The 23,964-nt window shown below is 38.9% G+C and overlaps 2 protein-coding genes across 2 annotated transcripts; both read left to right on the top strand.

The window, feature by feature from the left end:
• The first annotated feature begins 176 nt into the window (after positions 1-176).
• On the top strand, positions 177-7,862 carry LOC307046353 (uncharacterized protein). The gene is made up of 6 exons (XM_079692751.1): positions 177-320; positions 1,507-1,668; positions 2,077-2,971; positions 6,264-6,409; positions 6,522-6,691; positions 7,131-7,862. Exons 1-6 carry the CDS (start codon positions 308-310, stop codon positions 7,845-7,847), a joined length of 2,103 nt encoding a protein of 700 aa, XP_079548877.1. The 5' UTR covers positions 177-307; the 3' UTR covers positions 7,848-7,862.
• Positions 7,863-8,777: 915 nt separating this feature from the next.
• Positions 8,778-20,724, top strand: LOC307047004 (C-C chemokine receptor type 5-like). Its single transcript, XM_079693704.1, has 3 exons — positions 8,778-8,907; positions 10,102-10,185; positions 18,307-20,724. Exons 2-3 carry the CDS (start codon positions 10,112-10,114, stop codon positions 19,343-19,345), a joined length of 1,113 nt encoding a protein of 370 aa, XP_079549830.1. The 5' UTR covers positions 8,778-8,907; positions 10,102-10,111; the 3' UTR covers positions 19,346-20,724.
• The last annotated feature ends 3,240 nt before the right edge of the window (positions 20,725-23,964 follow it).

The following is a 23,964-nucleotide window of genomic DNA, read 5'->3' as shown; positions in this document are numbered from 1 at the left end:
TGTGATTAAATATTATGGTTACTTTCAATGTGTTAAAGATGTGTCTACATACAAAAGATGTAGATGTAAACTGTGTGGGCAACTGATAAAGATCTCAGATTCACTCTTAGGGACGTACAGGAAACAGCAGCTGTACTTCTCTTTCTATGCTACTCATTAATAGGGTACTCCCGAAAGTAAGACAGTCAGTGCATCACTTTACATTTGAGAATCTCTTGTCAATCAAGATCCAGGAAGAGAAATAGAGAGCCCTGAAGAGCAGCCACTGTCTACATCTGATAGGAACACGCATCACTGAGATATCATCATGTCACTGTCAGGTGAATGCATTTTGACAACTCTTTGTTTGCATAACGTATTTATTGATGAATATATTTGTGACCTGCATGTTGAAGAAATGTTGTTTGGTTTGTTTCTGATTATTAATGCCTGAGGTCTAAAAGTGTTCTTGTATGTCACTAATACAGTACACTGACATTTCTTTAGATTTTAGTCTTTAAGATCTTTAAAAAACACTTTTTTAAGTTCCTTAAATATTATTTCATTTTGGTATTTTCTTTATTAAATTGAAGACACATTAAACTGTATATTAAAAACGTTTTGGCAGTTATCTAAGGGCCTTTAAAAATATCTTTAAAACTATTCAGATTGAGCAAACACAGCCTTCAAAATGTATAAACCTATTTATTGACAATAGCATCAGTTAAGGGAAAAATACATCTGAAGCATAATTATGTAAACCTGAAGTAACTTCATATGGTTACTATTTCAACACTGAAATATATATCTAAAATAATAATAATCTGTGGAACGCATCTAATATCTATGAAAGTATAAAGGAAGTTGACTGTTGAATCAACACTAGAAGAGAGAGACATGAAATGACACAATAAGGCTTAAAATACAAAATACACGCCAACTACAAGTGAAAAGGAAAAACACAGAATTACAATAGTAGGCTTTTTAATAACTGATGATGTTGATGTGGAATTTACATTGTATGACTATTCTTATGCAGCAGTTGGCTTAGAAGAAAAGAGTGGATTGTACCTTTAATCTGTAAATGTGCTAAGTGTTTCTAAAAGGGAGTGCACTACCTGTTAAAACCAGCAGAGGGCATACCTACCATTAACAACCTACTTTTAGGTGTATCCACCTATGGTATCCACTCTGCATCTACCCCAACACAATGGAGTTAGACTGATTTTTTTGTGGTGTTTACAGCATTGTAATACATTCATATTTTATGAATATTCACGGGTGAACAGCTTTCATTGTTTAACCGAATACAGATGTACCGTAACTTAGCTCCTGAAATTGCATGAGATGATAGTTACATGTTTTTTTTAAATATAATTGTTAAATGCTGCAGGCAACAAAACGGTTTTATTCATCACCACTACAGTACTGCAACCTGGCAGTTTCAATGTAAGCAATAAAGTGTATCTCAATGGACAGGGATTAAATCTGAAATAAGTCTTAAATGTTGAATTTCTTTGTTTGCAGATGATTACGGAAATTCAACCGGGGTATATGACAATTACTATGAAGAATATTCCAATGGATCTGGGGAAAACTTCACTCCTTGCAACAATGCTGCTTTGCTGAATTTCAACAAAGTGTTTCTGCCCACTCTCTATAGCTTTGTTTTCGTCCTAGGCTTCTTAGGTAAGAGAGAGAGAGTGTGTGTGTGTGTGTGTGTGTGTGTGTGTGTGTGTGTGTGTGTGTGTGTGTGTGTGTGTGTGTGTGTGTGTGTGTGTGTGTGTGTGTGTGTGTGTGTGTGTGTGTGTGTGTGTGTGTGTGTGTGTGTGTGTGTGTGTGTGTGTGTGTGTGTGTGTGTGTGTGTGTGTGTTGAAGTGTAATTGTATATCATTAATTTGTAACAATTTGAAATGTATGTTAATGTTGTTTGGATATCATATTATAGTGTAAGTATTTTGTATTTTTGAAGCTTTGGCAACATTGTTTCTTTGAACTTTCATGCCAATAAAGCCCCTTTGAATTTGAATTTCAAAAGAGAAATGAAACAAGGCCATTACTTTACACATGGTAATCTTTTCTCTCCCTCTCTTCAAGGCAATGGCCTAGTGGTGTGTGTCCTGGTGAAGCATCGCAAACAGACCAACTTGACAGACATCTGCCTTTTCAACCTGGCTTTCTCCGATCTCCTCTTTGTCCTCATGCTGCCTTTCTACTCTCACTACTCTAGGGTTGGTCAATGGACTTTCGGAGACTTTATGTGCCATTTTGCCTCCGGCTCCCACAGCACTGGTTTCTTCAGCAGCATCTTCTTCATGGTGGTTATGACGCTTGACCGCTACATGGTTATCATGCACGCTCACAGGATGGCACGATATCGCACCCTGAGGTCAGGCATCGCCCTGACTGTGTTCATCTGGGTGCTGAGCTTCTGCATCTCTCTGCCGGATATCATCTTCACAAAGGTGCTAAATGAGTCCAATGGGGTGGCTTGTAGATACGAACCAGAAAACGATGACTGGAGGTTTTATAACACCTTCACAATTACTGTGTTGGGTCTAGTGATCCCTCTGCTGGTGATGATAGTTTGCTACTCAAGGATCATCCCCATACTGGTGAAGATGAGGAGTGCTAAAAAGCACCGTGTCGTCAAGCTGATCCTCTTGATTGTGATCGCCTTTTTCTTATTATGGGCCCCGTATAACCTTTCCTTGTTCTTGTGGTTTCTAAAGTCTAAAAGGTTATTGTCAAACGAATACAGCGAAGCCAGTTTAAGGCTGTTAATGACGGTGACTGAGACCTTGGCTTACACTCACTGCTGCCTGAACCCCATCATATACGCCTTTGTGGGACAAAAGTTCATGAAGCGAGCCCTGCCGCTGCTGAGGAAATGTGTGCCCGGGGTTCTTCTGACTTCCAACAGAGACTTCTCAGATAGCTCCTACAGGAAGAGCTCAGTGTCTCAGTCCTCTGCTGTCACCTCCATCATGTAAAAGGTGTAGGGCAGATTATGTTGTGGTTTTATGGACCATGAAGAGTCAACATGTGTCTTTCAAATTTCCATTTTTTACTCTTTTTAATCAGCAGTGTGACATTTTAATAAGCTGCTTGTAGGTTTAAATCGTTTTTTATTTTATTTTGTTTCAACCATTCAATTTTATTGCATATGCTCATCAAGGGGGCTCTGGTAGTAATTATTTTTATTATCAAATATTTTCAATACAATCTTTGTCTTGACAGCCTGTAACCATTAAGTCTGTTCGCTGTGATGAGATTATGAGCCTGAACATTTAAGAAATACATTCATACTGTATGGAATAGCTGTCACTTTGGAAAACAAATGTTCTTCAAATTGTTTCTCTCCCTTTGCTTGTGGAAACAGTTTCTTATTCATGTTTGATTAATCAAAACCACAAAGTAAAACAAACATAGGGTGATGTAAAACCTGTTGAGCTGTGTATGGGATTTATCAAGGATTTCAATCTATTGACAACAATGAACTCTTCCTACACACATGTCATTTTTCATAATTCCCAACATTGTTTTATGGCTCACATTTGTAAATATGTAAAGTAGTATCTACATATTTTGTTTTTAACACTGTTTTTTTTACTGTTTACCTTTATTGTCCTGGTATTTCACTGCAATTTCATATTGTATTGGAACATAGTCCATACATTTTTATACATTCATTCACATAATGGGTTTTTACTGCACATTGTAGCTTTCTGCAGCTTTCTTACTGCCATTGTAATGTAACATTATCAAGACAATGACAGACTACTTCTATAATAAACACATGTTCATTACTGTTACATTTGGCTGAGAATATATATTTTAATTGTCATTAAAGTACATTTGGCTAAGAAGATATATTTTAATTGTCATTAAAGAAGAGGTGCCAAAAAGAAGGTCTTTTGTCTGCGTGATTTTTAACATATTAAAAGGAACCCTCCCCTACCATTAGAAACATTACTTCGTGACTACATTTTATTCTTAAAGAAGTTATGTTAAACCATTTTAATCTGAATTTTGAAATACCGTTAATCTGTTGCATAACATTTAAACATCCAAGCTAATTTGAATTCTAATTTTAACTGCGAAAGTTTTACATATTAAAAATAAAACGTAAACAAAAATCTCTTACTCCTGGTGAGCTGAAAGCTACTTTCCAAAGTGAACAGAACACATAGAAAGAAAAGCTCCTCATTAGAATACATATTCCCCTACTCAATTTTTGCTACATTTCAACAGATGCAAAGGAACATTTCTGCGAAACCACACTGACACCTTTGCACAGTGTTAACACCAAGCAGAGGAAACAACAAAAACCAAGAGTTACCACCTTACGAGAAATGCGCTCTACAGCAGGATTTGACACAAAAAGAGAGCAATGCAAGTTGACAGGCTGACATGTATGCTTGATACCCAGCACACCAGAATACACACTCAGGAACAGTGATTTTGGCATGCGGTAAGCACATTTCCATTTTCAAACGTCCAGTTGATATATAATAAACCGCCTCAAACATCTATACAGTGTTACACCTATATGTGTAGTGGAGGATTGTTAGTGCACAGGCGTGTGCGTAAACAGCGTCAGTCACAGGAAGTGGGGGTCGACATGGTGTGGCAGTCGGTTCTGCAAATGTTTGATAGTGAAATAATTTTTTTTTAGATGTGGTTTAAAAGAGATCATATGCATTTGATTATGGTCAGAGTAGGAGGAAGTTGGTGAAATTCATAGACAGCTGTGTCTTACTTCTGCATCTAAAGTGTTGATGTTTGTTGATAATGTTTGTTGTATCTCTTACATTACTGTACATAGGGAGAAGGTTCAATATTGTGAAGTTATCATCAGTTACAGTGAACACCAAAATCATAACGATAGAATTCTATCAGATTTGGATCTTTTGTAAGGTTTGACACAGAAGCCTTTGAACTTTTTTACGGAAGCTTTTCAGACATGAGTCAGGGACTGATGAATATATGTGAAAGTTTCAACTTAAAGGGCAGGAAAGTCCACTAACATCTCTGAACTCCCTCGCATTTATTCATACATGTTCTTTTTTCAAATAGTTTCTTTGTAATTTGAGGCTAGTATCAGTACAAAATGTTCAGTGTGGAAAATACAGTCCACTCGACATGATTGTGAACCAATGTAACCATGATAGCAAAAAGGAACAACTATCTAATCTTCTTTATGTTTCCTGAAGATTTGTGAGTGGAGGCAACACTGAAAGTGAAGAAAATTGAATCAAGAGGATCTCATTTTTGATATTGTAAGTATTCAAAATTGATATATTTGAATGATTCTTTGGCTTCACATTACAATAGGAAGATATTCATGTAAATCTATTGAGAAATTCAGGATTATTAGGAATTGTCTGGAATAACTATAATCATCCAACACGGTCGCTTTTTTTGCCAAACCCTCTGTTATTTAACTATGATGTTCGAGAGAAGTCTATAAAAGGAGATAGTGAATAACAGGATGCGTTTTTGGACGAGAAAAGCTGAAATAACTAATAAGACTCAATAAGAGCTTAAATTGTTTTGTATTTTTGTCCCTATTTTTTATTTGTTAATTTATTAAGTAAGGTCTGGGAGGAACACTTAAATGACAAACTGCAGATCAAACTACTTTTGTTAGGTTTGAAAGTCCAAAGCTTTGGAGTTACTTTTAAAGGACAGAGCTGTTCAACCATAACTCAACGATTTACTTTACTTATGGTTTTATCAAAAAACTCTATATTTTTATCTGTTTTATCCAGTACCTTATGTGCCCCTAATACCCATGTTATCACTTGGTGAAACCCATCAGACTTCAACAATTGATGTAGACATGGGTTGCCCTGGTTTAATACCAACATGGATTGTACTAGAGCAACTTACTATTGCACACACACAAACAAACAAACAAACCAGTAAGCCTATTCACCAACATGTAAAGATAAATGATGACATTGTAGAGAATGTGAATCTTTGAAGTGTTATACTAACATCTTTATTGTTATAATGTAAATCATATGATTTTTATTTTTTGCTGCTTGACTTAGTGATTGAATAATGGTAATTGTGGTAATATTGAATTACTTTGTGGATAGTATGATGCCACCTAGTCCCCCCCACCCCAACATCTGTTGCTTCAAGCAACCACAATGTTTTTTTCAACTTTATGCGTCATGCTAGATATATTTGGTACATCATGGGTTTTTCTGCCTTGCATGTCACATTGTGTTTACCCAAAGTAATCTGCGTATGTTCTTTTCCTCCTCACACAGCAGTATGAATATATCAGAGTATGAGTCATACTTGGAGGACTATGATTATAATGACACCTGTGATCAGGATGGCGGTCCAGAGTTGCCCAATGGAACCACAATATTGCACATGCTGTACTACATGCTGTTTTTTCTAAGTGTGCTAGGTATGTTCAAACAAGAATCTTACAGATAAATGGAAAAAGTGTAAATGTGTCTCCTTTAACACATTGTGAGAAAAACTTTAGTATGGATAAATCATCTGAATTGATTTCACAGGCAACACCACTATTTTCTGGGTTCTCACCCGGTACATAAAGTTGAAGAGTATGACGGATGTATGCCTGCTCAACCTGGCTCTGTCTGACCTCATACTGGCTGCATCCCTGCCCCTCTTGGTCAACTATCAGAACCTCGCAACCTGCAAACTGCTGACAGGAGTCTATCAGGTGGCGCTTTATTTCTTTACTTTCTTCCTTTTAACCATTTCTATCATTTAGAATACAAAACCATAACAAGTCCATTATAATTCAAGTTTGAAACTCAGTGGGTTTGGGTACTTATTAGTTCAGAAAGCAGAACATATTAAAAAATGCTGATTACCAATTATCTATAAAAAAAACATGTCCTTCTACAAGTGCTGTGTCTAGGGATTTAAGGGTAAAGTGGAGCAAAGTAAATAATGATTCTGCAATGTTAGTTGTGCACCTGTCTCCCTACAGTTCTAGTTGTTTTTATAATGCGGGGGATATTCTGCTAAAAATAAAAGGTGAGATGAGATGTTTTCTATGGTAACAAACGACACCTGCTGTGTAATGTATGAAGAACCTCATTGAGGCCAGGTTAACCGGATTCTGACGTTCCTCCCCCCTCTGCTTCTTTGAACAGGTGGGCTTCTACAGTGGAAATCTGTTTGTGACCCTTATGAGTGTGGACCGCTACTTGGCTATTGTCCATGCTGTTGCAGCCATGCGAGCGCGCACACTTCGCTATGGAATCATAGCCAGCATCACTATCTGGATCATTTCAGTCATCATGGCAATCCCTGGGTTGAGATTTGCCACCTTGGAGATAGATCCAGAAGACAACAGCTCAGTGTGCCAGCCATTCTACCCACATGAGAGTCAGCATTTGTGGAAGATGCTGCGAAACTTCAGCGAAAACACAGTGGGGCTATTTGTGGGCCTCCCCATCATGATGTTCTGCTATGTGAAAATACTTGTTGTGCTGTCCAAGTCCAGGAACTCCAAAAAAGACAGAGCTATAAAGCTAATATTCACAATAGTTTGCGTGTTTGTCATTTGCTGGGTCCCCTACAATGTTGTGGTTCTTCTTAAAACTCTACAGCTGTTCCTGGAAACCCTGAAAACCTGCCAGGCTGAAAAAGCCATCAACTCTGCAATGAGCTATGCTGAAATCTTTGCACTGTCTCACTGCTGTGTGAATCCAATCATCTATGCATTTGTAGGGGAGAAGTTTAGGAAGTCCCTGCGTAATGCGCTCACTAGGTACTTCTGCTGGAGGCAGCTGAGCAGAGGGACTTTTAGCCACAGAGACACCACCGAGAAAGAGACGTCTAACACGCCTGTAAAATCAGACTATTAAGAATGCTACAAACACATTGTTACAAAGACAGTGCAGTCTGTGTGTGTGTGTGTGTGTGTGTGTGTGTGTGTGTGTGTGTGTGTGTGTGTGTGTGTGTGTGTGTGTGTGTGTGTGTGTGTGTGTGTGTGTGTGTGTGTGTGTGTGTGTGTGTGTGTGTGTGTGTGTGTGTGTGTGTGTGTGTGTGTGTGTGCGTGTTGTGTTGCATGTGGTTGCTGCTTCGAAGAGGTCAAAAAGAAGAAAGGATGATTTTATTTGGAAAGTGTACAAAATATTATGAAACATGTATGGAAATCTTAGACAAAATAAAATGTGCTTATTTCTTTTTAGAATAAGTGAGAACAAAATAATTCTGAGATGTGTGTGTTATGTAAAAAAATTGCCTCTTGACAGCATTGCACCACTTTAAATCTATTGGTGGCATTTCCTTCTTGGTAGATTGTAACTTTCCAAGAAGTGTGCAGAGCAGAATCCCTTAACTCATTTAAAAACCACTGACTAATTTAAAAACGGTGCATATTTGGTTTTAAATCTGTAACAAGCATCTCACTCGCTTTAGATATTAGTTAGAACCTCAGTCCCTACACAGAGAAAGTCATTTGCTTCCCATACATGGCGCTATTTTGAAACTACACTTATGCAGTTTCAGGAGTTTTTATTCCAAACATAAAAACACATACAACATGAAAAACTCTTCAATCCTCCAATACTGCTCCGGTTTGCATTGCATCTTTTAAACTAAAGCTTGCATTTGTAGACTATGGGTTATGATTAAAGACAGACACTGTGTGATATTACATGCATGATGCACGGTTTGAAAGCATTTACCAGGAAGCTACAAACCACTCTTCTAGGCATGCAAGCAAGCCCTCCTGGTTTGGTTAAGAAATGGAAGTGATGTTTAACGGGTTGCACACCACAAAGAGCTGTGAAACAAAAGGTTTGCACACAGTGCTTTCTGAGCTTGCTTACATATCTGATCATTTATTTGATCTGGCCGTCCACCTCATCATCTTTGATCTAGAATAAAACACCACTCTCAGCTATCTTGTTAACATCACTGGTAGGTACATTTGTATTTCATTGTTTACATGCACATGCTTTATGATAAGAACATGTACATATATTTGTAGGAAATAAGCTTAACATGTATTGAAATGAATTGATTAACTCTGACCCTACTTGACTCCAGCTGTGAGCCATTAGAAAGGACCTCATACTATAAGTCCAGCCAAGAGTTTCAGTTGTGGTTATGAGGTTGTATAGAACATAAATGTCAAGTATTTTAATTCAGCTGATTGGGACATGGTGCTATATACTTTTTCCTTATGGATTTTTAAAACTACTTTTAAGTATTTTAATTCATTATAAATACAGTCTGAGAGCGTTACCTCACTAGATGTATGTCTTGTATGATATATTTTTAAATCTGACTGAACAACTGTGTTTGTGCAAAAACTCTGTAAATACATGTTCAGGTCTGTATCAGGAAAGTGAGGGATAGTTAAAGGCTGTAGCAACGAGAGAAGTTGGTGGTTTGCTTTTTTTAAATAGTGAGCTATAGCTTCCCTGAAATGTGTAGGTTAGGCATCTCATAGCTTTGAGTTGAACAGACAAAGGCTTCAATCTCTGACTCATTTTCAGTGGTTGCTGGGTAAACTAATAAAGTGTGGTGTTCTGGAAGGCAAACAACTATTAATTAAACCTACCAAGCCCATTAAGGGCTTTAAAAACCTAATCTAAATGTTACAAGAAAGTGATATAATGATCAACTGTTTCAAATGCTAGGCTTAGGTAAGGACATAAGAATGATGAACTTTTTGTTTAATTAGATTTAAGTCTAACATTATAAAAAGAAAATACAAAGAGGAGTTAGTGCTTTGGTGTGTTTCTAAAGTAAAGGAAGGGTGCAATTCCTCCTGGATATTATTTTTAAAACAAATGAGTTTACTCGCACAAATTCAAACTGTCTGTACATTCCAATGAGTAGTTAAGGGGAAGGAAATAATCTTAAAATAAACAAGTTCAATACAAAATTCAAAAGGTTTAGTTTTATGGAACAACTTAAGAAGCCCTGTACTTAAACAAAAAAGGGAGTTGTAAAACAAAAAAGAGATAATTAAAAAATAAAATCTACACTGTAGCAAAGCAACATTCATATATATAAATGTTGTATAAAGACAAAAACACTGGACTGATCCAGGGTGTGGGTTTCTATTCCTCACAAATGACGTCATGGTTTTGTTTTGTTTTTCAGGATCTGGGCCATGGCCGCAGCTGTCCCTACTGTTGCTCATTTAATTGGAATAAGTGAAAATTCATCTGTAGAAGACTATCCAAAGTAAGATTTAACCTATTGCCTAAACACATGCGTTTATATGCTCTTTATTTTTGCAGTTGTGTCAGTCTGTGCCTCCCTTGCTTTCACTGTGTAACTGTACTCCAGGCCACGTAGAGGAATTTAGATTATCAGTAGCTGGATTCTTCAGTTTCTATCCAGCATGTCATTCCTCACTAACTTAGTAACTATTTTGCTGATAGTTTCTCAGATTTGGTTGAAAGAACACAACATCATTATCCTGTAGCTTAGCTTAGTATTGAACTGCCCACAGCTCCAGAGTTTTTTAAAGCAAAATGTTTGTAGATTGAATAAACTAAGCTGAAATAATGGCATCTCCCTCATCATTAATATTTCCTTACTGTCTGTGTCAACTGTTTCTCACCAGCTCTACAGAATATTACTATTATTTATTTGGAAAGTGTAACAAATATTATGAAACATGTATGGAAATCTTGAAATTCAAAGTACATTAGTCTTTGTCAAATTCCATTGTTTTGTAAATTAAGATAAAAATAAATTGTGCTTGCTTATTTCTTTTTAGAATAAGTGAGAACAAAATAATTCTGAGATGTGTGTGTTATGTCAAAGAAGTGCATCTTGACACAGCATTGCATCACTTTAAATCTATTGGTGGCATTTCCTTCTTGGTAGATTGTAACTTTCCAAGAAGTGTGCAGAGCAGAATCCCTTAACTCATTTAAAAACCATTGACTAATTTAAAAACGGTGCATATTTGGTTTTAAATCTGTAACAAGCATCTCACTCGCTTTAGATATTAGTTAGAACCTCAGTCCCTACACAGAGAAAGTCATTTGCTTCCCATACATGGCGCTATTTTGAAACTACACTTATGCAGTTTCAGGAGTTTTTATTCCAAACATAAAAACACATACAACATGAAAAACTCTTCAATCCTCCAATACTGCTCCGGTTTGCATTGCATCTTTTAGAGCTTGCATTTGTCGACTATGGGTTATGATTATCGACAGACACTGTGTGATATTACATGCATGATGCACGGTTTGAAAGCATTTACCAGGAAGCTACAAACCACCGAACATATGCATACAAATATATCACTCTTCTAGGCAAGCCTGCAAGCAAGCCCTCCTGGTTTGGTTAAGAAATGGAAGTGATGTTTAACGGGTTGCACACCACAAAGAGGTGTGAAAAAATAGGTTTGCACACAGTGCTTTCTGAGCTTGCTTACATATCTGATCATTTATTTGATCTGGCCGTCCACCTCATCATCTTTGATCTAGAATAAAACACCACTCTCAGCTATCTTGTTAACATCACTGGTAGGTACATTTGTATTTCATTGTTTACATGCACATGCTTTATGTTAAGAACATGTACATATCTTTGTAGGAAATAAGCTTAACATGTATTGAAATGAATTGATTAACTCTGACCCTACTTGACTCCAGCCGTGAGTCATTGGAATCACCTCATACTATAAGTCCAGCCAAGAGTTTCAGTTGTGGTTATGAGGTTGTATATAGAACATAATGTCAAGTATTTTAATTCAGCTGATTGGGACATGGTGCTATATACTTTTTCCTTATGGATTTTTAAAACTACTTTTAAGTATTTTAATTCATTATAAATACAGTCTGAGAGCATTACCTCACTAGATGTATGTCTTGTTGTTCCATCTATTGTAACCCCCACTAACTAGCATGGCCATATATGTTGCATCGATGCTCATATATCCGTGTGGTTTGGTTTTTGTCGGCCTCACAAAAAATACTTTAAAATATTTTTAAATCTGATCGAACAACTGTGTTTGTGCAAAAACTCTGTAAATACATGTACAGGTCTGTATCAGGAAAGTGAGGGATAGTTAAAGGCTGTAGCAATGAGAGAAGTTGGTGGTTTGCTTTTTAAAAATAGTGAGCTATAGCTTCCCTGAAATGTGTAGGTTAGGCATCTCATAGCTTTGAGTTGAACAGACAAAGGCTTCAATCTCTGACTCATTTTCAGTGGTTGCTGGGTAAACTAATAAAGTGTGGTGTTCTGGAAGGCAAACAACTATTAATTGAACCTACCAAGCCCATTAAGGGCTTTAAAAACCTAATCTAAATGTTACAAGAAAGTGATATAATGATCAACTGTTTCAAATGCTAGGCTTAGGTAAGGAGATAAGAATGATGAACTTTTTGTTTAATTAGATTTAAGTCTAACATTGTAAAAAGAAAATACAAAGAGGAGTTAGTGCTTTGGTGAGTTTCTAAAGTAAAGGAAGGGTGTAATTCCTCCTGGATATTATTTTTTAAATGTAAACTGTCTGTACACTCCAATGAGTAGTCAAGGGGAAGGAAATAATCTTCTAAAATAAACAAGTTCAATACAAAATTCCAAACTTTTAGTTTTAGGGAACAACTTAAGAAGCCCTGTACTTAAACAAAAAAGGGAGTTGTAAAACAAAAAAGAGATAATTAAAAAATAAAATCTGCACTGTAGCAAAGCAACATTCATATATATAAATGTTGTATAAAGACAAAAACTGATCCAGGGTGTGAGGGTTTCCATTCCTCACAAATGACGTCATGGTTTTTGTTCATCTCCAGGTGTTCCTTTGAGAACCAGGGCAAAAAAGTTATGTGCACCCCTGATTATAGAATGATCACACCGGTGACAGTACTAATGACTATAGGCCTACTACTGTTTAACATTTTGGGTTACTTAATGTTACTTCATATTAAGGCTAATAAAAATGACAAGGCTGTAATGCTAACTAACGTGCTAGCTACTAGCTAGGTCAGGGATGGGCAAATGGCGTCCCGGGGGCCGCATGCGGCCCCCACCTCCTCTTTTTGCGGCCCTCAGATTAATTGATAAACAACGTAATTAATAATAAAAAATAATTTTGAATTTGTTTACTTGTAGTAGGCTACTAATACCGTCCACTAGACTCCTAGTTACGTCGCGAGCTGCGTACATGATTTCAAATACCGCAAAATAATCTGTGACGCATTTGTGTGTATTGTGTTTGTTTCCTGGGGAAAACCTCACAATAAACACCGGCTGTTGTTATGCCTGCTGTGATGTTAAGTTACTGCTTGTAATTATGCCTTTACAAGCTTCAAAGTTGTATTTATCATCTGAATTTGGCGAAACAAGTTTAATATTCTAAAAACCATGACTTTGTTTATTTGAAATCAGATGAAAACAAACTGTCACAGACCCTTCCGTGTTATCTATGATTACTACGCTTTTCATTCAAAATGTCAGCGGAAGGGAGGGGGAGCGGCTGAGGAACAGCAGAGTGCGGGTTGACAGGTGTCTGTGTTGACTTTCCCCTTATTGTGCGTCAGCAGAGACAGGCTACAAGTGTCTTAGGTTCAAGACAACTAATGTCTGGGTTAGTGTTCATGACTTCATCTTAATGGTTAATCTCAATGCACACACATTTTACGTGCTTTCCAATAGTTTAAAATAGTTTTATTCCACTGTTTGATAACCTGTTCAATACAAACATGCCACTTGTAAAAATTAAATAACATTTCTGTGAACTGATATTTGTTTAGTGAGCTTATTAGAGGATGTTCCCTGAAAGATTGTAAAATGTCAATGAAGATGGCAGACTTAATTTGTCAATAATTACATACACATGGAAGTTTTGGTCGTTGGTCGCCGAAAAATAAATAAATAAATAAAATAAAATAAAATAAATAAACACGGAAACAGGAGGTGACAGTCAGTCACTTGTTTTCACGTCAGATAAGCTGATAGTTTTCACCATGTCAGGCGCAAGATCAAGAGCTTGGGGGCATTTCGAAAACAGACAACCCGAAGAAGGTGATATGCAAACTTTGCAAGCAAATATTCTCCTATCATTCATCAACTACAAACATGACTTATCACCTGAAACATTTAAGTACCGTCCAAGCCATTAAAAGATGGATGCTCTGCGGCTCTAGCCTTAATAAAAAGCCTGTTAGATCAAATGTATTGTCATATTATGGGCTATTAGGCTTAGTGTACACTTAAATGAATGTGCATTTCTCTCTATAGGCTCATCCACTGTTGATAGGGCCACCGCATCTACCTCAACTTCATCTTCGCAGCCGCCATTGAAACTCTCACAGACAACACTCGTTTTGAAGCCCCCTCTTTCTGAGAAAAGGAAGAGAGACATCACCGACAAAATTGCAGATTTTGTGGCCCTGGACATGAGTCCTGTAAACATTTTCGAGGGGGAAGGGTTCAAACAGATGATGAAATTCATCGAACCGGGTTACACTGTACCCAAACGTGACACCGTAATGCACGCCATTAAAAACAAATATAACACGACCCAAACAGGTACTTTTGGAGAAACTTAAAGCCTGCACAGCAGTCAGCTTCACTACTGACACATGGACCTCCAACCAAATGGATGGTTACATGACTGTGACGGCACACTTTATTTCCCAAAAATGGCAATTACATTCATTCGTGTTGGAGACTAAAGTGCTGGGGGTGAGCCACACAGCCGCCAACATAGCAGAGCGACTCAGCGAAGTGATGGAGGAGTTTGGGATTCCGCCAGAAAAGAGGGTCGCTGTGGTACACGACAATGCCGCTAATATGGTGTTGTGCGCTAAACAGCTATCTCAAAACCCATCCTGGGGTAATGTCCAGGGAATTCGTTGTGCGGGGCACACCTTGCAGTTGTGCATAAACGCGGCTGTTAAATTAGATCCCATCTGCCGAGTGATTGCTGCTGCCAGACGCCTTGTGGGACACTTCAAAAAAAGTGCCAAGGCAACAGCAGCTCTCACTTTGAAACAGAAGCAACAGAATGTGGCTGAACACAAATTGATACAAGATGTGTCCACACGATGAAACTCCACTTATTCGATGCTGGAGCGTCTTCTGGAACAGAGATGTCCGGTTACAGCTGTGCTTTCAGAACCCGGGACCACCCACCGTTCTGACCGAGATCTGGATCTCACAACTGCCCAATGGAGGACAGCGGAGGACATTGTCTCCGTGCTGAGGCCCATGATCACCCTCACCGAGCTGCTCTCACAAGATATAAACGCATCTCTGTCTGCTACACTGCCGATGCTCGTCAACATGAAGAGGCGCCACTTGTTGAGTCGTGATGATGACAGCACGACCATGAAGGCAGTTAAGAAAAAAATCACAGAGGAAATCGACAAAAGGTGGGAGCTCACAGGGAGTCTGGAGGGCAACATATATATTCAAGCTGTAGTCCTTGACCCACGGTTCAAGAGCTTGTCATTCCTCGATACAGAGAAACGGGACGATGCATACACAACGGTGTGGGATCTGGCTGAGAGTTTATCTCCAGCAGAAGAAGCTACTGCTCAGAGAGAGGAAGGCAGCGGCGCAGAGGAAAGTGAGCCCTGCACCAAATAGGCAAAGGGAAAAGCAGCAGGACATATCAATGCTGATGGCCTTTGATGAAGATCAACAGACGGAAGAAGAGAAAAATGAAATGAAGACATACTTGGAGGACCGAACCAAGGTTGAGAAGGGACCACTGATTTGGTGGAAAATGAATGAGGAACGCTATCCCAAGCTTGCCAGATCAGCTAAGCGCATCCACTCCATCCCTTCCAAATCCACGTCATCGGAGCGCATATTTTCCAAAGCCGGCTTCATTGTGAGCAAGACACGGAGCTCACTTCTCCCGGACAACACAGACAAACTCGTGTTCTTGTCTCATAATATGAGAAGACTAAGATCGGAGGGAAACCGAAAGTCAGGTAGTGGCCTAAAAATATAGTTTAAATTTAGTTTTTTAACAGAAGAATGTTTTTTTTTTATTGTGTTGGTTTTAAAAGTTCATAAGTTGTGTGATGTTGTTATATGGTGTGTTGTGTTGAAATAAATTAACAAAATGTTAAGACAGTCTCCTTGTTGATTTTTCCAACACATTCAGAATCCTAATTTAATTACTTGCCGGATGCGCGAATAAGGCGGTTTGTCTCTGCGTGCGCTTTCATTCGCGCCACTGGTCGATCAGTGGTCGACCAGTGGCCTTACCTGACGACCAGTGGTCGACCAGGAAAATCTTTGGTCGGGGGCAGCCCTACTAAGCACACAGGCATCTTGTTAAAGTTATCTTATCTTAGCCCCAGCGCCATATACAGGACTGTCTCAGAAAATTAGAATATTGTGATAAAGTTCTTTATTTTCTGTAATGCAATTAAAAAAAACAAAAATGTCATACATTCTGGATTCATTACAAATCAACTGAAATATTGCAAGCCTTTTATTATTTTAATATTGCTGATTATGGCATACAGCTTAAGAAAACTCAAATATCCTATCTCTAAATATTAGAATATCATGAAAAAGTATACTAGTAGGGTGTTCAACGAATCACTTGAATCGTCTAATTAACTCGAAACACCTGCAAGGGTTTCCTGAGCCTTGAAAAACACTCAGCTTGGTTCAGTAAACTAAATCACAAGTATGGGGAAGACTGCTGATCTGACTGCTGTCCAGAGGACCGTCATTGACACCCTCCATCAGGAGGGTAAGACACAAAAAGACATTTCTCAAAGAGCAAGCTGTTCACAGAGTGCAGTTTCAAAGCACATCCACAAAAAGTCTGTTGGAAGGGGGAAATGTGGCAGGAAACGCTGCACAACCAAGAGAGATGACCGCAGCCTTAACAGCATTGTGAAGAAGAGTCGCTTCCAGAATTTGGGGGAGCTTCAAAGACAGTGGACTGAAGCTGGAGTCCAGGTATCAAAAGTCACTGTTCACAGACGTGTCCGGGAAATGGGCTACAATAGCCGTATTCCCATGGTCAAGCCACTTCTGAACTCAAGACAACGGAAGAGGCGTCTGACTTGGGCTAAGGAAAAGAAGCACTGGACAGTTGCACAGTGGTCCAAAGTCCTCTTTTCAGACGAAAGCAAGTTTTGTATTTCATTTGGAAGTCAAGGCGCCAGAGTCTGGAGAAAGGCTGGAGAGGAGCAAAATCCAAGTTGCTTGAAATCCAGTGTGAAGTTCCCACAGTCAGCGATGGTTTGGGGAGCCATGTCAGCTGCTGGTGTTGGTCCACTGTGTTTCATCAAGCCCAGAGTAAATGCAGCTGTGTACCAAGAGATTTTAGAGCACTACATGCTTCCGTCTGGTGAAAAGCTCTATGGAGATGAGGAATTCATTTTCCAGCATGATCTGGCACCTGCCCACAGTGCCAAAACCACCAGTAACTGGTGTACTGACCATGGCATTACTGTCCTCGATTGGCCTGCAAATTCCCCTGACCTGAACCCCATAGAGAATATGTGGGGTATTGTGAAGAAGAAGCTGAAAGACACCAGACCCAACAATGCTAATGAGCTAAAGGCCGCTATTGAAGCATCCTGGGCATCCATAACACCTCAGCAATGCCACAGGCTGATTGCCTCCATGCCACGCCGCATTGATGCAGTAATCCGTGCAAAAGGATTCCCAACCAAGTACTGAGTGCATTAATGGACATTTTCAAATGTTTGATTGTGTTTTGCTGTTATAAATCTTTTTTTTTAACTTGGTCTGAGGAACTATTCTAATTTTTTGAGATAGGATTTTTGAGTTTTCTTAAGCTGTATGCCATAATCAGCAATATTAAAATAATAAAAGGCTTGCAATATTTCAGTTGATTTGTAATGAATCCAGAATGTATGACATTTTTGTTTTTTTAATTGCATTACAGAAAATAAAGAACTTTATCACAATATTCTAATTTTCTGAGACAGTCCTGTAGATAGATTATATCTATATGGCGCTGATCTTAACTATCTCTTAGTGGAGGAAAACAATTGTGACATCACTCACGCGACTCTGAGATTTGTAGTCTTTCTAGTTGCATATTTTTCATAGTCTTATATTTCAGCATTTTTACGACAAACTGTGACTTTTTTGACATGGAAATGATTTTTTAAGATTGACAAACATCATATGTGTAATTCATGGCACAATTCAAACGGGATCGTAAGATAAGTTTTCTCTCTCCATTGACTTCAATACATTATTTTTCCGAAATAAGGTCCCATGGACCGGAAGTAGATGGGCGGGACTTTGCCACTCTATAAACTGAGATGAAATAATGGCATCTCCCTCATCATTAATATTCCCTTACTGTCTTTGTCCACTTTTTCTCACCAGCTCTACTCCAGAATATGGCTATGATGACTACGATGAGAATGAGACGTTCGTTGGTGGGAGGTGTGTGTATCAGCAACACGGGGCCAGTTTTCTTCCCGCCCTCTATGCAATCTTCTTCCTCACGGGCCTTCTGGGTAACTGTCTGGTAATCTGGGTCTTAACACGTGGGGTTCGCCACCGCAGCATGACGGACGTGTGCCTCCTAAACTTGGCTGTAGCTGACCTTCTCTTGGTGTGCACCCTTCCCTTCCTAGCCCACCAAGCCCGGGACCAGTGGCGCTTTGGGGATGCCATGTGCAAAGTGGTCCTGGGTATTTATCACATTGTTTTTTACTGTGGGATCTTCTTCATCAGTCTAATGAGCATCGACCGCTACTTGGCTATAGTACACGCTGTTTACGCTATGAGAGCCCGGACAAGGTCCTGTGGAATGATCGCAGCAGCTGTTACATGGGTGGTTGGATTTATGGCTTCTTTCCCTGACCTGATCTTTCTCCAACAACAGCCAGGTCCTAATTCAACTCAGGACTGCTACCCCGTTTTTTCCAACTCTCACGACTGGAGGATCTTCAGCCTTTTTAAAATGAACATGTTGGGTCTATTTGTCCCACTTCTCATCATGGGCTTCTGCTACTCACAGATTGTCTGGAGGCTGCTGAACAGCCAGTCATCCAAGAAACCGGCCATCCGTTTAGTTCTCATAGTGGTAGTTGTTTTCTTCATCTGCTGGGTCCCCTACAACATTGCATCCCTCTTCAAAGCACTGGAGCTATTGCACATAATTTCTGACTGCCAAAGCAGCAAAGCCATCAGATTGGCGTTACAGGTCACTGAGGCAATTGCCTACTCTCATAGCTGCCTTAACCCCATCCTGTATGTGTTTGTTGGGGAGAAGTTCAGGAGGCATCTGTTTAGGTTGATAAACAGGGCTCCCTGCAGACTGTGTAAAATGGTCAAGGTCTGCATTCCTCAGGACAGAATTACTGGATCAGTGTACTCGCAGACCACCAGCATGGACGAGAGGAGCACTGCTGTCTAATGTCTGTTCCTGTTATGGCTATCTCCATCCCTGGTCATCTCTACAATGAGGAACTGTATTGCAAAGTCAAAACTAGGTAATTCTCAACTTTTATATTGTATTTTAGAACTTCGCTTCACTCATAATTAGGTTTAGGTTAATGAAGGGTATACGTTTTGGAGTGGGAGTTAAGTTAGACAGTGATGTATTTTTAAGAATACAGTGGAGTGTATGTGATTCTGTTAGACACACAGACATGATTTTATGGTTTTAGGATGTTGTATTGAAGTCACATGCATGCAAATACATTATATATTTTTAAATGTTATCACATAAATATAACAAGTTGTACTGTTAATACGGTGTTGGATATGTGAGATTTATGACCGAGTTTGGATTGGAACAGAATGGATCAGAACTAACAATTTCAGTTATTTTCTGAATGAAATTGTGTTTAATCCCACTGAGTCAAAACCTGTAAACGTCAGCATATAAACCCCGGTGACCTCAATTAATCTTCAGCTACCAATTTAACAGACGCAATGCAACAAGTCAAAGATAAATGCAGATACTGATCATTCCTTTCATTCATTAGCGGAAACACCATTACTGTAAGTCTGCATTGGTTTTGTGTATGAAGTTATTGCACGGCAAAAGGTCCCCGGTGCAGCTGGAAACCTTAGTAATGCAAGTTTCATTGCATATGCAGCAGCAGATCTGCACCAAACATCGAACTAGAGGAAACCACAACTTGAAAAAGGAGGAAGTATAAGTGGTCGGTTTAACACTAGCAGTACCTGTGCACAAAAGCGCATTATCACTGTAAATTCGTTTTTAAAGCATAGATTTTCTAGTGAAATTATTCAGCATTCCACAAAAACACATTATTCTAAAAACGACTGTACCCTGTATTCTGTCATGCAGACTGAAAGCATCACATTCAATCATTACAGTTCAAGACGTTCATTAGACTCACGGAAAGTACAAGATATATTCCTTTCACCTTTTGAGCTTGTTCCTCAATATCTATATACATTTTATGTTAGTATTCAATATGTCTATTTTTTGGGCAGTTTCGTTTGCTTACAGTTTCATTGGTAAAAATAGATGTTGGTATCTTAAGTGATTAATTATTTGCTATACTTTGCTACTTATTTATCCAAATAGTTATCACTGCAATAAACCATATTTAATTTTGTCTTAAATGTACAATATCAATTTCATCTTATGTTCTTGTATATATCATATTCTATTTACATGTATATAGACTTCTTGCACTATTTCTTATTTGTATTTTATTATATATGTTGCATCGTTGAAGGAGCTTGGGTCATAATATTTTCATTGCCATTTCTACACTGTAGCTTATGTGCACATGACAATAAAACCTTTCAATCTAATGTTTATGTTTCTTCTTTATTTTCACAGTAAGCATAATGTTATAATGTAGACTGAATGTGCCAAAATAAGACTATTTCTGTAAAGTTTATGTTTTGTTTAGGATGTAACCAGATTATTTTCAATAAAATTGTAATATATGATATCACACATTTTTGAAAAGTTCCTTTCTATTCTATATACTGAAGTACATTTTTGTGCAGTATATGCCTTTGAGGATGACATTCTTGTCCCTTTAAATGGCTAAATCAATGGACAATTCAGCATTATTTATTAGGACACATACCATTGTGGTCACATTCATATTCACTCACATGCAAAAGCAAAGGCACAAAATTAACGTTACATTAATATATTATTGTGATGTTAGATCATGGCAGATTATGGGAAGTACAAGATCATAAAAACGGAAATATTTGTTTAGAGAGGGATCAGGATAAGATTATTTATTTATTTATGATGGGGGAGGAAATGGAGTCCATGGGTTCCCAGTGAGAAATCATCCTGGCGTCATAGAGCTCCTTGCTGCATTGCCTAACATCTTTGTTCCACTGCTCCACGTCACACTCGGGGATGGGCTCTGTAAACACCAAGCAATCATTACTAACAATTCTCAGTTTAGGCTCATCAAGCAAAAAAAGACAAAGCCACATCACTGCAAATCCCGAGTCATTCTTGACACCTTGAACGTTTCCCATTTATCTAATTTCCGCCTCCTCGCCTCCTCGGTCCTCCGGTAGTGACCCGGAAATAGATTTCAGCGCGCCATGTTGAAGGACATCCCATTTCTCTAAATGCACATCGAGGACCGAGGATCGAGGAGGCTGTCTCGAGGAGCTATAACCGAGGATACACTGATTGGAGTGACATTACCTAGGTCTTCTTGAGCCATACACTGTCTTGAGATCTTATCCATTGCATCCTTGTCTCGTGATTTTTGACTGAAAGGGCAAAAGGCTAGACCTACTTTGGTTGAAATAGCTGCGTTCCTGCTTTTGACAAATAGGTGTGCGATTGACATGCCAGATTGAATGAAAATGTAAAATGTTTGTCATGTTGCGTAGGCGTGTTGGTACGTGGGTTGAGGGGTCCTGAGCTCTCAGTGCCCATGGGCCCCTGGAGGTACTAATCTGGCCTTGTGTGCAAGGACCCTGCTCTGCACATTGTCAGTGAGTGTGTGCAATGACCCAGTGACGCTGCACAGTGTTAGTGAGTGTTTGCACACACACCTGCTCAGCTCCTCCTTTTAATGCTGCGTTCAGATCGGAAGCGATGCGATGTTTGGGGGCGGCGCGATTACATGTAAAGTGAATGCAGAGACGCGGACAGACGTAAATTCGCTCCGACGGCGAGCATGAAGCAGTGGACGCGACGCAATTGAGGCGATTGAACTGTGTCGCGACAAACGCGAGAGTTCACTTTTTTTTTTTTAAATAAACCTTTGAAAATCTTGAAAGGGATGTGCAAAATAGCCATAATATACAGTCTTTAATGAACTATTACGGCCCGTCTACACTACAGGCATCGAAAAATGCTTTCAACGTTTAGTCTTCTCAAGCACCAACTATCAAATATCTCTCCTGATTGTTGGCACTTGACAATCAACTAAAGTCTGATTTAAGGTTTGTTTAGATTTCACATCATTAATCAGAATCTGCAAAGTAACTCAAATAAGTGTGGTGGAGTAAAAATACCAGGTTAACCTCTGAATTGTAGTGGAGTAGAATTACAAAGTAACAATGAGCTGTCATCTGGGTATAATGCTGCGCATTATGGACACAAGCGATCTTCACCCATTTATTAATTATATGTTTTACATTTGATAACACCAATGTTTTTAATACTGGCAACTTCTAATTGTGGGAAAAACGAAAACGTTCAGTAGAGAAGTCCCATAGAAAATGTTGCGAAACACAATAGCCAGCATGTGTAGTTCTGGGGGGGCGTTCGATTCCAGTTTTGGATAGTCTGGCGTGGTTTCGTTCCATTTCAAACAGCTGTTTGACGCTCGGCGTAACCTTGGCGCACTGCCACTCCAACATCCAATCCCAGAGCTTGAAGATTAATCATGGGGACTGTAGTCCTAAACGATAGCTGGGGATTATGGGTAGTGTAGTGTCTTCGGCCATCCTAAACTCCTAGAGGCCTACGTTTCATGTTATTTTTATTTTGAAATTCAGTTCCTGACGGACGCCAAAAAATCCAGAGATTATGGAATTAAACCAATAAATAAAAGCAAGGATAATTGTGTGTTATTGGTGATTAAATAACAGTGTGTTATTTTGAAAAGAATAACAAATTAGAAGGAACAAAAGATTTAAAAAATACAGATTTCAGTATTCTGAGGCTCTCAGCCCCATTTATTTCCCTCACAGACGGCAACAAAAGTCAGAAATTATACAATTTAAAATAAAAGCAATAATTGTGGCTTGATATTGAGTAAGAACATGTTTTTATGAACCACACAGCTTCCGGTCTTCAACGACCCGACCGGAGAAAAAGACGTGCTGCAGGCACGAAACACATAACCAGTAGAAATGCATTGCTTTTAAAATCGTGCTGTGCAACACGATAAAAAGGGGAAAATCGTGTTGGTGAACACGAATCAATAAAAATCGTGTTGGTGAACATGAAATGCCATGAGACTGGGTTGGTTAATTTGACGCTTTAGTTGAAAAAATTGAACTCTCGCGTTTGACGCGGCACAGTTAAATCGCCTCAATTGCGTGATTCGCGCCGCGTCCATCACTTAATGCTCGCCGTCGGAGCGAATTCGCATCTGTCCGCGTCTCTGCATTGACTTTACATGTAATCGCGCCGCCCCCAAACATTGCATCGCGTCCGGTCTGAACGCAGCATAACCGCTCCTATCGCATCGCTCTAAAAGCTCGAGTTTCACCGCGTCCGCCAGCTGTGTTTACTCGCGTCATTCAAACAAGACGCGCTGGTTCGGGAGCTAAAACTACAAAAAAATGAACATATTTTATCGTGATTAAATTTTAATACACGTTTCTAAATGATGCCGAAGTAACAACATACTGATACCGGTTAGTTAAAACCATCAATTAATGCTTGACAAGTCTGAAAACAAAACGGCAGGCGAAAAACCTTTTAAAATGCTTGTTTTCTGAATGAAGATCGGGTCAACCAGGCTAAGCTAACGTTGTATATACTCCGTCCACACTCACAACAACGGCCTACAGACATAAATAAACCAGCGACTGTATTCGCCATGACACAGA

Source organism: Notothenia rossii (assembly GCF_949606895.1).
Source record: "Notothenia rossii genome assembly, chromosome: 7".
In the NCBI taxonomy this organism is placed as follows: Eukaryota; Metazoa; Chordata; class Actinopteri; order Perciformes; family Nototheniidae; genus Notothenia; species Notothenia rossii.
Note: the sequence above shows the minus strand (reverse complement) of the source record. Positions and strands in the feature narration are given on the sequence as shown.